This window comes from Monopterus albus, unplaced genomic scaffold (assembly GCF_001952655.1).
Source record: "Monopterus albus unplaced genomic scaffold, M_albus_1.0 scaffold7.1, whole genome shotgun sequence".
NCBI classification, from domain to species: Eukaryota; Metazoa; Chordata; class Actinopteri; order Synbranchiformes; family Synbranchidae; genus Monopterus; species Monopterus albus.
Window position 1 is genome coordinate 861335 of NW_018127887.1, and position 18543 is coordinate 879877.

Sequence of the window (18543 nt, forward strand, 5' to 3'; positions counted from 1 at the left end):
TTTTTTCTCCAGTCTTTCATGGTTTGGTCATCCTTGCTCCTTCTTTGCGATGTTGACAGTGAATAGCGCCACACTGGCTGTTAATCTGATTGGCTGTCTGGCATGGATGTGTGGAGGCGGCGGAGCGACCAACTTTGGCATGGCCATCCTGTGGCTCATCCTCTTCACCCCCTGCTCCTACGTGTGTTGGTTCAGGCCAATCTACAAGGCCTTCAAGTAAGCTGGGTCCACTCTAAACTTTTGTTTCTACGGTTCTGTGGAATCAAGTCATTTCTGAAGTTGATTGTGGTCTCTGTGCAGGTCCGACAGCTCTTTCAACTTTATGGCTTTCTTCTTCGTCTTCATGGCCCAGGTGGTGATAAGTATTATCCAGACTGTCGGAATTCCAGGTTGGGGAGTATGGTAAGAGCTTTCAGATGTGCAAATAGGTGACACACTTCACTCACTAGAAAAGCCCTAAAAACCGTGGGACACTGTCTGCCCAGTACCAAACAGCAGTCACATCCAGCAACTAGTATCTGAAGTGTACATTAATATACAGACATAAAATGAGAGTGAATATTAGACTTAAATTCATCAGGTGGACACTAACATGATTCCAAATTGATGCTAATAATGCTCTGTTTCTTCTGGATGTGTAAACAAGCATCTGTTTGCTAACAAAGTTTGATGATGTCACTGGAGTGTTTACAGCTTGTTTCCAACATCCCAAGTGTCTAGAAAAATCTGTTGCAAATGTAGAACTAATGCATTGGATAAATGTGCACTGTCATAAGTGAGTTGATGATTCTGACTCTTTTGTTCTTCCCTGAAGTGGCTGGTTGGCTACGATCACCTTCTTCAGCACCAACGTTGGCTCAGCTATTGTCATGCTGATTCCCACCATCATGTTTACTGCGGTGGCTGTGCTCTCCTTCATCGCTCTCGCAAAGGTGACCAATACACTTCTACTACTTAAATTTTTTTTTTTAAAAACAAACTGAAATGTTTTAGATCCAGGAGCATAAATGAGCATTCTGTAGCTTACATTTGCTAAAAAGAGTTTTCAAAGTCAAAATAAAATTTGAATCCTTCTTCATGTTTGTGTAAGGAAATATAAAAGTAATGATACAGGTGTACTACCGTTTTGCATCATTTTCATTCGTTTAAAAGAAGATAACATATTTTGACATTTGTAGATAGTGTGTGAGCTTCAGGGTGGCGTTTTTCATGGTAGCGGTTGACTTATTTTACGGTTGGTGTTGCGAGAAGTTCAGTCTGTTAATGTGGTGTGCTACTAACTGAAGCATGTCCTAAACCTCCAGCCTCATATACCGATACAAACACTTTTCCCACTTTTCAGCAAGTCCACATGGTGTTGTTTAAATTCCCATCCTGCTGTTAAGTTTGTATTCCACTTGGAAAGTGGAATGGCTAACATTGGTCACCTGGCTGGTGAACTGCATTTATGGCCACTAGAAGTGAAGTGATACTTTTAGTACCACACTAACATTGCCATAAACAAATTACAATAGGCCTACATTCACTAAAACTTTACACCCCTTGAACAACTGTGATGTAGGGGATGCTATCACTGCTGAAGGTTAAGACTGTAGAACAATTTCTTCATGAAATGCTGTAAAGGTGTTCAAATTCCTCGGTTACAGTACTTATCTCACACTTTTTTTGGCAGGTTCATAACTTTTACCGTGGCAGTGGTGGTAGTCTGGGTAAGGCCCAGGAGGAATGGACCACCGGAGCCTGGAAGAACCCCCACGTCCAGAATGCAGCTCAGCAGGCGGCCATGGGAGCCACTCAGGGAGCCATGCAACAGAACCAGTACTCAGCAGCTCCCACCTACAACTACGACGATCCAATGTAGGACAGAGGAGGGGGTTGGGCTGCCGAGTGGGAGAGACAAAAGGGATCAATTAAGAACACAATTTAAAATTAGGTGCCCTTCATTATAACACTGTACAAGCTGAATTCAAACCGAACAATGTAGATACATGCCCTGTTTTTGGTGGAAATATACTTTTATTGAATTTTCACACACATGGGAATTTATTTCAGTTCACATTTAAATCAACAGGCAGTTATTAAAACCCACTGTTGGTTTGTTAATCTCTTATACTGCTCAATTTTAGCTTGTCGATTTGTGTGTTGCTTTCCAACAAAGACAGAATATAGCTAAAACCAGTCTGCTGAGCTTCATCAGTTCCTGTGTCCAGCACAGAGTGACTTCTCTGCCTTTACCTGTGACCTTTATTGTGTTATTTAAGGTACTGTAATGCCTTAGTTGTGTTTACTTTCCTTTAGCCTTCACCAGGTCACCAAACAGTACACAATTTTCTCCTCAATTGACACATGTCAAGAAAACATTAAATAACCATTTCCCAGAAAAGGTTTAACATGTTGGAAAAATGCTTATTCGCTTTCTTGCCAAGAGTTGATGATTGATACCACTCTCATATCTGTATGATAAATACGAACCACTAGCATCTGGTTAGCTTGGCGCAGAAACAAGCTAACGCACAGTAGCTCTCTCCATAGGTAACAAGATATAGGATGTTAATTAGTAGGTTTCAGAGGTTCTGTTAGGCAGATTTTGTTACAGTCGGCAGAACCGGTCCAGCTGCTTTTGTCTGTTTCTAGTCTTTGTGCTGAGCTGAGCTAATAGCCTGCTGAAGCCGCGTCATATTTACTGTACAAACATGAAAGTAGTATTTAAGCTCTCATCTAATTCTCAGCAAGAGTGAGTGAATAACAGCAAACTATGCTCTAATCAAACCTTCAGGTTTAGGTTACAATTAAACCTTGAGGTGTTAGATTGGGAGCAAATCACTTTTTTAATATGGGGAAGTCGCCATCTCTTTCTTACTCTGTATGTAAATTTGGTTTTGAAAAAGAAATAGTTGAACAAGGCCAAAATTTCTACATTAGAATCAGAATTTCAAACTATAAAAAAGGAAAAACGAAAAGTATCAAATAATTTGTTACATAAGCTGAATTTCAGGAAGTTTCAAACTTTTAAACCCCAGAGAAAATATTTTAGAGTTCATGTTTCATTGACTGTTTTTTGTTAGTTTTTGTTTTTTTTTTACTAGTGTGAAGTTGCTCTGCATCAATGAACCTTTCAGTTTGATTCAGTATTTGTATTTTTTACATTCTCAGAAAGATGTTACAGCTGTTTTTAAATTTCTAAAGGATCATTTGGGTTTTTTTTGGTCTTCTTTTATCACCACTAATTATTAATACCAGTTAAGGTGAAGCACATGCAGCAGTTCATTGGATAGAACATTCCAAATTGTACAGGTTAAAAGTGAAATCAAACCAAATCGCTTGTAGGTTGGACATGTAGTAAATATCAATCATCATTGTTGTAGGTAGTCACAGCATGGTATGAAGTGATGGATGTTTCCCCCCTTTGGTAAATTCTCCCAGTAACCCTTACATGTAAATTCTTAAATGACTACTTGTTTCTGGAGCTTTGGATTTCAGGCCTTAGTGTGTCGTTTCGTGGCTGTTGGTGTTATCCCATGATTAGGTGTAATATGATATTTATATAAGATAAAACAATATAAAATTGAAGTTAATAATTTCTTTATGAAGTGAAACTGAAAGACAATATTTGTGTGTAGCCATCATGAGGCCTGATGTGTTCAGTGAAAAGGTTTTGGCCTTGTGTCACCTGAAAACAAAGATTCAGTAGATGGATATTTACAGTAATACAGTATTAGACTTGAAACAGATGTGAAGATATGTGTCTGAATGCTCATTATTTCAGAACCTGTGAGTTGTCTTGTCTGACTGTGATGATGTGGTGTTCAGTAGGCTGTTTGCTTTACTTTTTAGTTTGTTTAGTTTTTTTGTACCAACCTGTCATTTCTGCGTATTGTGGATGATGTGTGATTGAGTGTGAAGCACATTTTCGTTGTGTCTTTCCATGACTATGGTTTACAGATTTAAATATGTTTTTCATCATAATTGTTTGGAAATTTTTAAGTAATGTTTGCATGGTTGTTGACATCAGTGCAAACTAAATTCACAATGAATCACAGTGGAGCAATACTACATCTATATATTAAACAGTGTAATCATTAGGATCAAGTGGGGCCCTGTTGTGTGGAAAGATTAAGATAACATCATATGTTAGGAGTTGGGCTTGCTTTCAAGTTGGACACAACTAGTATAATTTTATGATTGCATAACATTTTCACCAGCAAATGCACATATAGTAATCATTAAATATAACTCTGTCCCATCCACATGCTCATCATCCATCAGTAAATGCACAAAGTTTAACTGATCGGATCGATAAATTCTGTGTAAAGTTATGCACAAGGTGAAGCACCTTTCCTCTGTGTGTAGTCAGTTATCACGGTCAGTTCCGCATCAGTCCAAACCTTCTGCCGTATGTACATACAGCACATTTAATGTGGTTATGGAAATTACAGCTGTATAGTTATTGTGTAACAGAACCTTTAGTACACTGGAAAAATAATACTTTGCATCATGTTGCTTTATCAAAGATTCTCAAACCCCATTAACTTCCCACATGTACTGTTTGCTGTTTGACATGTATTATCATGTACTATATCATAAGTAGATATAAATATATTATTACTTGAGGTGAGATAATTATTCGCCATTGATAAACACTCAAAAGGAACATGCTCTAATGTGGTGGATGAAGCGATCGAGGAGGTTGTGTCTCCATGAGTGACGTTTATGAGGATATTTTTTGTGTATTACTTTTGTATTATTTGGTCTTATTCTAATAGTTATTAAAGAGTTCTTGTTGCAGTGTTGGTTATTTAATGAGTTTGTACGCAGGTCCTCTACTCATAGCAGCCACAATTTCTCTTACGGGGGCTGTAGGTGTAGAGGAGCCACAAATCTCCATATTAGGTGATTTGTACGTTTTTAGAAAAGCTGAAAAATGATATTTGAGTTAATGGATTAAATTAAATAGGCACAAAAGTTAAAAAATAATTTAAATAATTTAAAAAATATATTTTCACAAAGTTTTAAACAATATTGTTTTCATATTTTATGAAATGTTGGCATTTTGGAGAGTTTAAATGGACAGCAACACATAGCCTAACATATACACCAACAAAAAGGGTCTAAGCTTCATCTGAAACTGACTGAAAATCAAATTCAGCTCAAAAATGTGTTTGATTTCTTCAGTGACTACTCTTATGACTTCTGGTTTTGGAATGTATTGAGACCCCTTCATTTTTTGACCAGTTTACTGTGTTGTAGAATTAAATTCAGATGCATAGAATTGCCAGTGTGAAAAGTGAAAACCTGTTTTTAGATTTTTTTTATTTTTTTTTTATTTTGCAAGCTTATTAAAAATCAAAAACTGAAATGTCATTATCAAAAGTTTTCAGACCCTTTGCTGTAGCTCTCCAAGTTGTGGCCAGGTGCATCTTGAGCCGTGTCTATACTTTGATTGGAGCCCACCCGTAGCATAGTGAAATGAGCATTGTTTTGAAAAACACACACCTGTGCATACAATACTCCATAATTCACACTGCATGTAAGGACAAAAACCAAGCCATGAAGTCCTTTGTAGCCAGGCACAGATCAGGACAACAAAATAAAACTATTTCTAAACCTCTGAATGTTCCAAGGAGCACAGTGGCCTCAATAACTGTAAAACAGAAGACATCTGGAACAATCAGGACTCTCTTGCTGCAAGGTGGATCATTTCATCAGCACTCCATCAATCAGGCCTTTATAGTAGATGGAAGACACTTTGAGTAAAAGGCATGTCATAGCTGCTTTAAGATTTTGGGCCAAAGCTAGTAGAGACCTACCCAAGAAGATTCCAGGCTGTGTTTGCTGCTAAATTGGCTTCTACAAAGTACTTGAATACCTTTGTAAACAAAATTTCATTTACTGATCTTTTTAAATACGTTTGCAAAAATTGCTGTTGATTGTCTTCCTGTGAATGTAATGCAGTTTCATTCTGTTGATGTAATGTCAAATTGACCTAAAGTGGTCTGCTGATGTTCAATATTACCTTAGAAACTTTGGTCACTAGATGGCAGGGCTGAATAAGATGTGTTCATTCCGCCAAAACGTCACTGAAGAGTGGACCGCAGTGATTTCTGACCACATGGTGTAAATCTATAAGTAAATATGCTCAAACCTAGTTGGATTCTGTCTGTATAAATACTTTAAATGAGTTATTTACCAGCATGTTGGCAATGTGGTGTATTGTAGAAGCCCATGGTGCTGACGGCTTGGAGATTGTGGTCCTGTGGCGCAGACCCTCAGATCCTCAGATGCCAGCAAAGCAACAGCGTGCTAACTGTGCTCTCCGGTGTGTCCGACATGGAGTTGGTGAACTTTTGGAGTAATGCAAGTTTTCTTTAAGTATGTGAATATAGCATTTCACAGATATTTGATGGTTATTTGGTATTTACAATTTGCTTTATTTCGTTTGTGTTTAGCCAGAGCCCATCGCTGTATTTTGCTGTTATTTTGTCCTGGACGGGCCAGTTTAGTTTATTTTTTGTTGTTGTTAGTTTGTTCATTTCCTCTTATTTAACTATCTACACTCGAGGGAAAAGGGGCATATGCCTTCTGTTTACCGACGTTGTTATTAGTGTGTGTGTGTGTGTGCTCTGCCAGACATCAAAGTTGCAAGAACCCCAGAAACTCTGTACTGTGTGTCAAACAGTTTACCCGGGCTACACTTTAATAATAATCATATAATATACACTGTATTACAAGGAAACAGGGAATTGATCATAACAGGTGCTTTTCATTTTGTTACATTAAGTACATTTTGCTGATAACACTTCTGCCAGGAGGAATGGGAACAGACTGAATGCAGAACCTTTAACCTGTAATGAAAAATGTGCACATAGTTGTAGTACTGGTTCTAAGGATCTGAATAACTCATCCACTGACTGATGCCACCTGCTGACAGAAAGAATTATTAAAAAACATTAAGATATGAAAGAAAATGTAAACATGGCTACTGGTTATCAAGCTGGATAGCAACATTAAATATGTTTTTACACTTGTATTTGTAATTATTGGCATGAATAGTTGCACTAGTGCCTATTTGGCAGTTTTCTTACCAAACACACAACACAGAAGACTTAACCACTTGCCGTAATTTTCACTGGGGTTCTGCAACATTAAAATCATTAGACACATTATTTAGTTAGAATATTTATGGAACTGTTTCCTATTCCTGTTCATTTTCATTGTTTTTTAATAAAAGATCAATCTGAAACCCATAAAACATCAGTAATCTTAAAATTCTTTATTCATAAACTTGATGCAAGTTTACAAATTACTGTATGTCTTCAAATGGAAAAAAGAAAAGAAAATCAAGAGAGCCAACTGGTGCCAGACTCTACCAACTGTTTGTTGGTGCCAGAAACTGAATCGACATCAAAATAAATGAAAAATTTCAACAGTGTCCAGTAAGAAAAGCATGTGAGTCTACTGACCACCGCTTGACTGTCAAACTTGAATCTTTTGTTCATGTCCCCTCTGACCAGAGTTCTGGCATTTTGGAGAGAGGCAGGTGGATAAAGGCTCTGTGGTGAAGTTGTACTTATACTTTCAAACAGTTTATGGTGCAAATTTCCTGTGCAGCCATGCAACACAGGCCCTTTAGAGGTGAGGGCACTTCTTATTGATGATACCTGATAATTCCTCCATCCTCAGGTATATTAGACATGGGATTGGGCTTTTTCCTGATTTGAAAATATTTAACTCAATGTGTTCATTGTTATGGTTAACTTCTCCAAGCACATTATTGCCAGCTGTGCAAACATCACAAAGATCACATACTGAAATCAAATATATTTCAGTATTTGAGGTAAAAAATAAAAATAAAATAAAAAAAATAAAAGGTGGGTAGGGTATTAACAGACCAATACATGGTACTGCAACCTTTCCATAAATGTCCTTCCTCTTACACTGTTTAAATTAAAACAAACATATGACCCATGTTGTTGTAAAGCTCATGACATTTTCTATTTTTGACATCACATCAGTGGTAAATAAGCCTAAGCGGTACAGCGTTAAAAAAAAAACCTCTACATGTACAGATTCCCCTCCTAAGTATTGTTTGTTACCTGAGTTGCCATTGAAATGTACTTTTGCAGACAGTGTTAACAAATAAACTGCAAAAGAGCCAATAGATTGATACAGTGTGTCCTGTAGTGTAGGCAACACCAGTACTGATAGTGTACTACAGTGTCTTGCAAGGTCAAAGCTAAACAGGTATAGCAGTTTCAAACAGGTATTCATATTTTCAGGTTCAGTTCTTATCACGCTATAAACAATCCCTGTTGTTACAGAACAAAAGTCACCAAAACAGCCATGGTACATCGTGGTGGTAAAGGAAGCCCTGCTGACGATGGGCATATAGCTGCTGGCTGAGAGTCAGCAGAAAGGGGATGAATCCAGCTGCAAGTAACACCATGTAACAGGGAAGAGTTTCAAATCTAAACCCGGACAAAACACTAGAATCAATAGGTCAGGAACATATGAAAACTTTACTGCAAAATTGGGCAGAATAATGAAAAATCCTTCATTTATTTCCTAAAGAAAATGACTGAAATCAAATCCAAGTATCTTTTACAACAGTGGTAGAGAGAAGGCTCCTGTACAACATACTGTTAGCTCCACACGCACAGGGCTTTATTTTCAGGAACAAACTAGCCATCGACCTCTACAGCGACAGATCAGTGGAAAGTGAAAAAGCCAAACTGAGCAGCTGCAGTGCCGCAATGTAAGGCATAAAGAGCTCCTCAGCTCAAACATGCCCGTTACGACGTCCAAAACGATGCTGCAAGGCTCCTCGTATCTTCTGGTGAAAACATATCCACATATCTTCTTTCCATCAAATATAATATGCAGATATTGGGACACTTCATATCTATTGGCTCTGTCTTAATATTAGCCACTGGTGGACTTGTTCAAAGATACTGGCTGAACTTAGATGAACTAAGATACAGAATGGCAGGTCATCTCAATTTAAAGATACGCTTCCAAAATATATAAACTGGCTCCTTTATTGCCTTTGGATGCCCGAATGATAAAAACAATTCCCAAATAATATTTCTCATACAATATCTGTATTTATGTACCGGTTAATTTCCAAGAGAAAACAGAAAAAAATGCTGTCAATAAAAACAGGTGCCACTTCAAGAGCTTCAATATTGGACTTCTTTTAAAAGAGCTGTAGCTGACTATCTGTGAAGCCCATCTTGTCAAAGCAGCTGAAGAAAAAGCATTTCCCCACATTTAAAAGGAGAAAGTTTTTTTTAATGACAAATGAGCATTTTTAGAAAACAGGACTAACAATACCCTCACATCCTCCTTCTCACTAAACATTTAGTGGAGAATCAAAGTGATACCAGAACAAAGTCCCTTTCCTGGAGCGAGATGAAGGAATACTTGTCAGATGAGCCCAACATGATGGTTTCCGCAAGAAAGATGATATATTCCCAGTAAGTCAGAGGGGGAAAATATTCCGAAGAACAAAAGATACCTTTAAGTCATAGACATGTTCCCAGTGCATAGTGGTAGAAACTCCTTATCCGTCCTCTTTAGGTGGTGTGTACCAGCCTGTAACAGCAGAAAGAGAAACCCCTTTGGCAAGGGACGCATACCACAGTGTCTACTGAGAAACTGTCATTTAGAAATATTTACTTACCGTTCTTTTCATGAATCTGCACAAGGGATTTGTATGACTGTTGTGCTCTGGCAAGATTGTACTGGTTCTGAAAACAAAAAGTGTAACTGTCATTAACCACTTTGTGACCATAACCTCTGCAGGTTCTGTTTACTGAAGCCATGCATCACTCAGAAAATGCACCGGAACTGGCACTGTTCTACTTGTAACATATAAAGTGACAGGAAACAAACATTTAAACAAGCTATTGTAGCATTTATCTGATCCCTGATCTGTTCCACTCCTGAATGATCTCTGTGTTTGAGAAAAGACTTGTAGAGTCAAAGCCAAGTAGCACTGAGGCTGTTCTGGTGGCCCAACACCTTACTAAGACATTTTATGATGGTTCTCCTTTAATTTGTCTGTAGTTCATTTCAAGCATACACATCAGTTACCTTATTGGCTCCAAACTGCACCCTGGCTTTTCCTTTCACCAGAGTTGCATTTATCTGCATAATGACAGATTCTATGGAATAGGCACTGCTCCAGCCCTGAAAAACACATATAAAACCCATGAATCCAGTTCCTCCGTCGTTTGAGTTGAGAATAACTGTGTTTTAAGATGTATCAAACCTATGTACACACCTGTTTGGTGAGAAGTTCCATGCACAAGGCCCCTCCTCCTAGAACATAACTGAAATAAAACAAATAACATGCAGTATTATCCATATTAAACGTTTAAACAACTAGGTATGTACATTTGACAAGAAAAGTATTTGATTGAATTTGTTTATGCCTATTTTTAATCATCACAACCCTTTAAAGAGGCAATGATTTGAGATGCATGAGAAGATTGTATGAAAAGGTTAAAGCGTTGAATTAATTGTTAATTTTGTTTCTATACCCTTGAAAGCCTAATCGCACTGGTGTTAAGTGTGATGCTTTTATTTACTTTTAAGAGTCAGAGGTGTCAGAAGAGTAATTTACAGGCAATCATAAGCAAACCACATAGCCCACACAATGCAGGACATAGCACAGCAAAACATAAAGTTCACCCTGCAGAGCATCTGACAGCTGCTTTCTAAATATGCAAAGCACAATATCAACACATCTGCAAGCACAGCACATGTTAAACATTTAACAATTGACTAAAGCAAAACAACTTAGTAAGTCACATTAGTATTATTTCAATTTATATCCATAATCAAACTAATTAATTATTTTTGTGAATCGCTTGCAGCCAAGTTCAAAATCCACTTAAAAATGTGTGCACAACAAATGTGTCCCAGTGAACAAATATGTTCTTCAGATCATTTCATGCACAAACTGGGCAGAACAGATACTGCTACACACTCACCCTCCGGAGAGCACAGGTGATACAACCCGTACAAAAGGTGGGTCAAAAGGGAAATTATCCTGTTGTATGAAGGGGAAAAAAGGCCATGAGTCTTGAGAAAACGTTTTTTCAAAAAAAAAAAACAAAAAAAAAACAAAAAAAAAAAAAACTGACAAATATTATCACAAGACTCACTTTATAAGAGAAATTGAGCAGAATGTAGTCCACTCCTTCCTTTTCTTTTAAGACCTGCAAGTCACTGTGCAATGGACTATCTGGGTCTACCCTGGTGGAAAGAGCAACAAGTCAAATCTAGAAGAATACAAAGCATTTGGAAAGCTGGAAATTATTAAAAGCAACTGAATGTGAGAACTTACGTCCTTATTTTGACATGCCATTCATAAAGGCTGTCATTGACTAGTTCGACTGAATAAATACCTGTAAAATAAAAAGAACAAGACCAACTGAGAACTTACTGATATGTTAAAACAATAAAAGTCACCACTCAGGACAAATGTGTCCCTGCAGTCACCTGTCTTGTAACTCTGTGATCTGTAGATCTCCCTGAGTTCCTTCATTAGGCGGTCTGAGGCTTGAACTGAGCCTGAGACTGCACCCTGCAACAGAAATCACAAAGATGATTCACATGTTGTGTGTTATAGAGTTTTAAGTATTAAATGGATGGGCCTAGATCAGGGCAACCAGACAGTCAGAGGTTAAAGTCTTATTAATTTCTGTCAGTGTTAATTGATGACAATGTTACATTTGAGCATTTAACACATGACATGCTATGTTACTTTACACCCCACAATTCAGATTCAGTACAATGCTATTTAATCTGCATCTTCTCTAGGAGAATTCCATGTTTTTGTTGCCAAAAATTAACCTTCAGATCCACTCTATGACAGTCAACCAAACTCAATAAACAACACCACCAGCACTTACATTTAAGTGATCTTGTCTCTGGTTTTTACGAATCTTCTCTAAGATAGCCAGATTTTCTTTTTCTATCCCGTCATCCTCTGACTTTTTCCCATCTACTGGCTCCTCTTCTTTCATGTCGTAATGGTCCAGGTCTTGGTCCAGGTCAATGTCCTGCTGCCACAGTGTGTTAATTATGGTTAGAAACAGGATGTAAAACAAACTGGTTAATTAAAATGTACATAATACAATTCACTGAACTGTCAGCAACACATGTAGCTACCTCTCCCATTTCTTCCTCTTCTTCTTCTTCAGATGTCACCTCATCTGGTGGCCCATGCTGTAGTAGGGTGCAAACAAAGTGAGCTGACAGTTTTAAAATGTAACACTGAGACACTGAATCTTCTTATTTTTAGTGCCTACCTTCCGCTCCTGGATTATCGGGGGAGCAGGTAGAGGCTGGTCGAGCATTTCTACATCTGGATGTTGTGGCAGGTTATATAGCCGACAGAGATCACAAATAAGACGCTTCAACTGCTGAAGAAGCTGCAGGTGGAATCAGTCAAATAAAATGTCAAATATGAAAACCTAATTTTCTATTCCCACACCTGTTAAGATAGATGATGTCCAAGCAGTTCAAGTGTACAAGTGTATAAAATAACAAAAAACACTAAGAGTACATGAAATGACCAATTTGTGCAAGCCTCACGTGAGTCTGCTTACCAGTGTGCTGCATTTTCTCACATCTTCTAAACGCTTCAACACTTCAGCCAGACTAGGATCATCAGAGTCAACAAACCATATTGGGGGGATTGAGGGATAGGATTCCTGCAACAGCAGCAACACCAGGACATGGAAATTAAGCCAGTCATACTTCTGCGTTGATAGCTTTACTGTCTGTGGATTGTATATTACCACTTAACAGAGAACATTACTATTTTTATGAAACCAAATGTTGCCAAGAGAAATCTCATTTACATAATATGTTAAAGGTTATTCCAGAGTCTTAGTCCCTAAATTGAATTTTCTTAATCATCACCGCAACTCAGATGTTGAAGTGACACTTTTTGCAAGTCGGGGCGGCTGTGGCTCAGGAGATAGCACAGGTCGCCTCCTAACCTGAAGATTAGCGGTTCAATTCCCAGCTTGTTCAGTCCACATGTTGAATTGTCCTTGAGCAAGACACTGAGCCCCCAGTTGCTCCCGGTGATGTCAATGTGTGAGTGCTTGGGAGTGCAAATTGGTGAATGGCCAAATAGTGTGAGGCGCTTTGAGTGTGCTGCAATGCATAGAAAAGCACTATACTAAGAAAATAAAGGCAGATTAACTAAAACTGAAAATAAATGTTAGCTGCAGTCCTACTCTATGCCTTTTTGGAATCCAGCACTAACAATCATAAAGTCAAATAAAACACACACACACACACACACACACACACACACTGCCGGGCTTGAGCTACCCAGAGACATGACTAAGTGGTGGCAGAACCTTTTACTTGTGCACTTATCATTTTCTAGTGGGAAAACTGTGATAATCAATGTACTCTGGTGTCTCTGAAGATGCAAAGGACTGAGTCTGACTCTCAACATGACATGACTATCAAAACAGTTTAAGCCTGTATGAGCACACGAAATGAGCACAAGTGTGTACGCTTCTGCTTAGAGAGGATGTGGTTAGGATCTTAGGAAGGCCAGTGAATTAACTCCGAGCCTCAGTGTTAGTGACATCACCTATACTTTGCGTTTTATACATGCCTAAAGATTATTTAGGTCACTAATATTATTTATGAACTGATTCATGTAGCTGATGTTACATAAAATTCTCAGGCCCGTGGCTGTCCTCACATTACATGGTTGAAAAACAATAACATTAAGCCAAGTAGAGTGCAGACTCGTTCATATACATTATAAATATCTAACATGTTCTGGTGGACAAATAGAAACTATTAATGTCGGTGCTAATAAGAGCCAATAAGTTCGCCAGAGGGATCGGTCTATTTACTGAAACGGCAGAAAACAACATTCCATTAAACCGCCTACGACGTTACTTAACGTAAAACAAGTGAATGGAACATTCAGCGGTGTTTGATCAAACGAACCAGTTCTTTGTAATATACTTTTAAAAACCAACAGCCAAGCTGTGAAAGTTCTCAAATGCCTAAGCTAGCATTAAATAACACCAGACTTAAACTGGACAGGTTTCTGTGATTACAAAGTTATCAGCTGTAGTACTGCAAACAGTGACGGCTATTTTGGCTAACATGACAAGCTAGCGTTAACATTACTTTCGTTTAACAGGCTAGCAAGTGCTACCGCAACGTCGTTACTAATCGGCGTTTTAATTTATACTTTTTAAAGTAAATTTAAAGCCGGGGTTATAATATTTCCTTCAATCAACTGGCTTACTTTAATACTGACGCTTAAACGCTAATCGAAAATATAAGCGAACACTTTATTCGTAGTTAATTTGTAAACACGGAACCTGCTGCGGAATGATTTGGTTTCAGTCGATAGTCAGTGGCTGAGTTAGCTTGTGCGCAGAGCTGGCCTGGACTCACCGTGATGTTGCAGTGAATGATCAGCAGCTTCTCTCCTGTTACGTTAAATTGACAACTGAGTTCATCGGGTTTCCAGTCTATTATCCTGAATCGTTCGTGGTTTGGGTCAAAAATTGACTCCAAAAACTTCAGTTCGGCCTTCAGCCCCGACACCGACATCTTCTACTCATCTCAAACAACCACCAGGCCGCTGGCAGAGGGGAAGTCGGGACGGATTGAGACCGCGTAGCTGAATCTGGTCTACGGATCTCGCATGTTAGCGTGAGAACAGCAACAAAGGCTGAGTGAGAGGTGGAGGGTGCACACTGTCAGTAGCATCTGACAGTTATGACACTATACAACTTCAGTTTATTTTTATTTTCTTTCTTTATTTTTTGTATTATTTAGTTACTATTGCATGACATGACACTGATCTAGTAATACTGCTCAGTTTTTTTTATAGGATGACATATGAATAGTATGGATAAGCTATAATAAATAGCCTTAGTAATGAGAAAGTAAAAATAAAGCATGGGTCACCAGTTTACAGTGGTGTAAGAAATCAAATGTCTTTACTTCTTAAGTAAAAGCAGCAATACCACAGTGTAAAAATACTTTGTTACAAGTAAAAGTCCTGTATTCAAATTGTTAAAAGTACAAAAGTATTTGCATAAAATATACTTAAATTATAAAAGTACTCATTACACAGAATGGCATAGTTCACATTAATGTACTGTATGTCATATTTGTGTATAATTGTGTAAATCACAGTTAATGTTACAGCTTGTTAACTACTTTATGCTTATACTTTGAAATACTTTAGGCACTGCTAGGTAGCTTGTGAATTTCCCACCAGTGATCAATAAAGTCTAATGATTACAGTGTAATTTGTTTAATTAATCACAGTCTGAAAAATAACTAATAACTAAAGTTATATAAATGTAGTGAGTAAATTGTTGAATATTTTTCTGTAAAATGTACTGAAGTCAAAGTATGAAGTAGCAGAAAATGAAAATACTCAAGCTACAGATACCTCGACATTGTTAAGTACAGTACTTGAGTACATTTACTTAGTTTCTTTCCACCTCTGAATACCATAATGTAAAATGGCTTTGTTACATGTAAAAATCATACATTCAAAATGTTGCTTAAGTAAAAGTACAAGTATTGGTATCAAAATATACTTAATGAAGGTTACCAAAAGCAAAAATACTCATTATGTAGAATGGAACATTTCATAAGAATTATATCATATTATAGGATTATAATTATTGACACATTAGGTGAAGCTAACTACCTATTTGAATTACTGCTAGGTAGTTTGCGAATTTCCCACCAGGGATCAATAAAATCTGGGATCTGTGATTATACTGTATATTGTTGATCTGATTCTGAATTGAATAATTTTATTGGAGTAAAACTACAATATTTGCCTCTAAAATGTAGTGAAGTTGAAGTATGAAATATGAAATAAAAATGCAACTACTCAAACAAATAGCACAACAGATAAATACAGTCCCTTATCTACAGCAGGACACACCTTTTTTTCTTTTTTTTTTTTTTAAATTTACAACAGAGCTGTTTTTCATTAACCTTGACTGTCAGCCAGGCCTGTTGGACTAGGAGGGGCATTCAGCTCCATAAGAGAATGAGTGAAGTAATCATCCATATGTTTGAAGATAAAAACCTTATGCATTCCCTCCATGATGCAAAATATGATCTAGTCTTGACTGACCCCAGCATTGGCGGAGGGACAATCCTGGCACATCGACTTCAAGTTCCTCTTGTCTTCAATGTCAGGTGGACCACTCAAGGTGAAGCTCACTTGCTTATTGCCCCCTCACCTCTGTCATATATTCCTTTCACTGCTACAGAGCTGACAGATAAGATGACCTTCCCTCAAAGAGTAAAGAATGTTTTGAGTTATAGTCTGGGGATGTATATACAATCATCCCTCTCAGAACCTCATTACAAACCAGTAGTGAGGAAGTACTTTGGCCCTGATGTGGATTATTCAACATTTGTCCTGGATGCTGATATATGGCTTATGAGGACTGATTTTGTCTTTGAATTCCCACGTCCAACAATGCCAAATATAGTCTACATGGGTGGATTTCAGTGCAAACCCGCAAAACCGCTGCCTGCAGACGTAGAGGACTTTGTACAGAGTTCTGGAGATCATGGGGTCATTGTAATGACCTTAGGAACTTTAGTCAGGAGCCTTCCTCAAGATGTCACTGAAGAGATTGCTGCAGCCTTTGCTCAGCTGCCTCAGAAGGTTGTATGGAGGCACATCGGACAAAGGCCAGCCAACCTGGGCAACAACACTTTACTGGTCAACTGGTTGCCACAGAACGACCTCTTAGGGCATCCCAAAACTAGAGCGTTTGTGACCCACGGAGGCACCAATGGCGTTCAGGAAGCAATTTACCATGGTGTTCCTGTTGTTGGACTTCCCTTATTCTTTGATCAGCCTGATAACTTGTCCAGAATCAGAGCGAAGGGAGGAGCTGTAATTGTGGATATTGCTATGCTTGATAGACACATCTTTGCGGAGGCATTGGTGGCTGTTCTTTATAATACGTCTTACAAGGAAAACATGCAGATGCTATCAAGGCTGCACAGAGATCAGCCTATGAAACCACTGGACCAGGCAGTGTTTTGGATTGAATATGTCATAAGACATAAAGGAGCCCGTCATCTGCAGTCCCACTCCAACAAGATGTCCTGGTTTGTTTACAAATCTATTGATGTCATGGCTGCTTTGTTGGCAGTTGCTTTGCTTGTAACATTTGTCTGCATTTCAATTGTAAGATTACTGTGGAGATTTATTTTTGTTGGGAAAAAGGTTAAATGTGAATGACTTGACTTGTGTGTAAAATCCAAACCTTACCAAATAGCTCAATAGGTCTTTGTGTGTGATGTTGCTAATGTTAAAAATATTGGAAAACTATTGTAATGCAGGGACATTTTTAAATTCCATTAATTCAGATTTTTGAATTCAATGTAAAAAATGACCTCCCTTGCTTTTTGCTTGTGAATCACTGTATAAAAGTACATCTTCAAGTCTATGAAATATTGTCAAACATAACATTTATGGGACTCTGGCATGGAAAAATCTTTTGTAAATGTATGTAACGTGATGAAGGGTAGCAAACAAGCATACATTTGTTTTAAGGGGTTAATTAAAAGTCAAAAAGTTGGGAATCACTGAAGTATCATGCAAATGTATTGAGTTTTCTTTAAAAAAAGATGATAGTTATTGATTAATGAACAACATATTTAGTAACCTACAGTATGTTGAAAATTAGTTTGCTTTACTTGGCCACATTTTCTCTATGTGCTTTATTTAGTTTTTATTTGCTCTATGTTAATGTATACAAGGCTGATAAGGGTGATCCAGGTGGAGGTGAGAAAGTTGGCCCCAGTAACCTTAAACCAGGTGAGAGAGGAAAAAGTTATCAGTCTATTGTTTGGATGGCTGCCAAGACTGAGTGTGTTAAATTTGTATAAAATACCTACGCAGTCAATTCAAGACTGATGGTCTTGACAGCAGGCGGGGGGCGGGGGGTCACCAGCCCTTAGTTGTGAAGTTATGTAAATGGGGATTTTATTTTTTTTATGTGTTATGACATGAGGGATATATTTTTATTTTTTAGTAACCTATATTGCCCAATGTAATAATGGCGTATCCCTAAGGTGAGAGAGAAAGGTGGAATGAAGCAAGCCATGGGCAATGAGGAGCTATAGAGAGTATAAAAGGGAAGTCTCAAGCTATGTAGTTGTTCTGCTCCATGGACTGGAAACAGTTGCTGTTGAGGTGTTTTTGATTTTTTCCCCCAATAAATCTTAAACTTTGCAACAGACTGTTTAGACTTTGAGTTAATTTTGACAGCAGATAGAGAACTGTGTGTGTGAGAACTGAACCCTAACCCCACCATGGTTTTTCTACTTTATGGGCAGCTTTCAAAGGAGACAGTACTATTTGCAGGGCAAATGTATGTCCAAAACCCATGGTTTTGCCAGAGCAGAATCATTTCATGGCTCTGTGGCCTTTTGGAAAATGAATTTCTGGACATGTGTGCAGCAGTTTTGAAAAACAGGTAAAGATTC

At 38.0% G+C, this 18543-nt stretch overlaps 2 protein-coding genes and 1 pseudogene across 8 annotated transcripts in view; 2 read left to right on the forward strand and 1 right to left on the reverse strand.

Moving 5' to 3' along the window:
• The window catches only part of scamp5a (secretory carrier membrane protein 5a), a 7847-nt gene extending 3062 nt beyond the window's left edge, over positions 1-4785 (forward strand). For all 6 annotated transcript variants that reach the window (XM_020624008.1, XM_020624000.1, XM_020623992.1 and 3 more), the window contains 4 exons: positions 60-216; positions 301-402; positions 815-932; positions 1673-4785. In XM_020624008.1, coding sequence (XP_020479664.1) covers positions 60-216; positions 301-402; positions 815-932; positions 1673-1861 — 566 coding nt within the window. In that variant the 3' untranslated portion in view covers positions 1862-4785. The remainder of the gene's footprint in view (positions 1-59; positions 217-300; positions 403-814; positions 933-1672) is intronic.
• A 2938-nt stretch (positions 4786-7723) lies between these two features.
• Positions 7724-14759, reverse strand: LOC109973961 (ubiquitin-conjugating enzyme E2 Q2-like). Of its 2 annotated transcripts, none has more exons than XM_020623890.1 (13): positions 14452-14759; positions 12618-12722; positions 12318-12440; positions 12178-12234; positions 11919-12068; positions 11506-11590; positions 11351-11411; positions 11169-11259; positions 10995-11053; positions 10283-10331; positions 10093-10188; positions 9680-9746; positions 7724-9591 (listed from the first exon to the last, which is right to left on the reverse strand). In XM_020623890.1, exons 1-13 carry the CDS (start codon positions 14608-14610, stop codon positions 9560-9562), a joined length of 1134 nt encoding a protein of 377 aa, XP_020479546.1. In that variant the 5' UTR covers positions 14611-14759; the 3' UTR covers positions 7724-9559. The 2 variants fall into 2 exon arrangements, with proteins under 2 accessions (XP_020479546.1, XP_020479539.1); XM_020623883.1 differs by having other exon boundaries at positions 11919-12071.
• Positions 14760-16084: 1325 nt separating this feature from the next.
• LOC109973956 (UDP-glucuronosyltransferase 2C1 pseudogene) lies at positions 16085-17665 on the forward strand (annotated as a pseudogene).
• Positions 17666-18543: the final 878 nt, after the last annotated feature.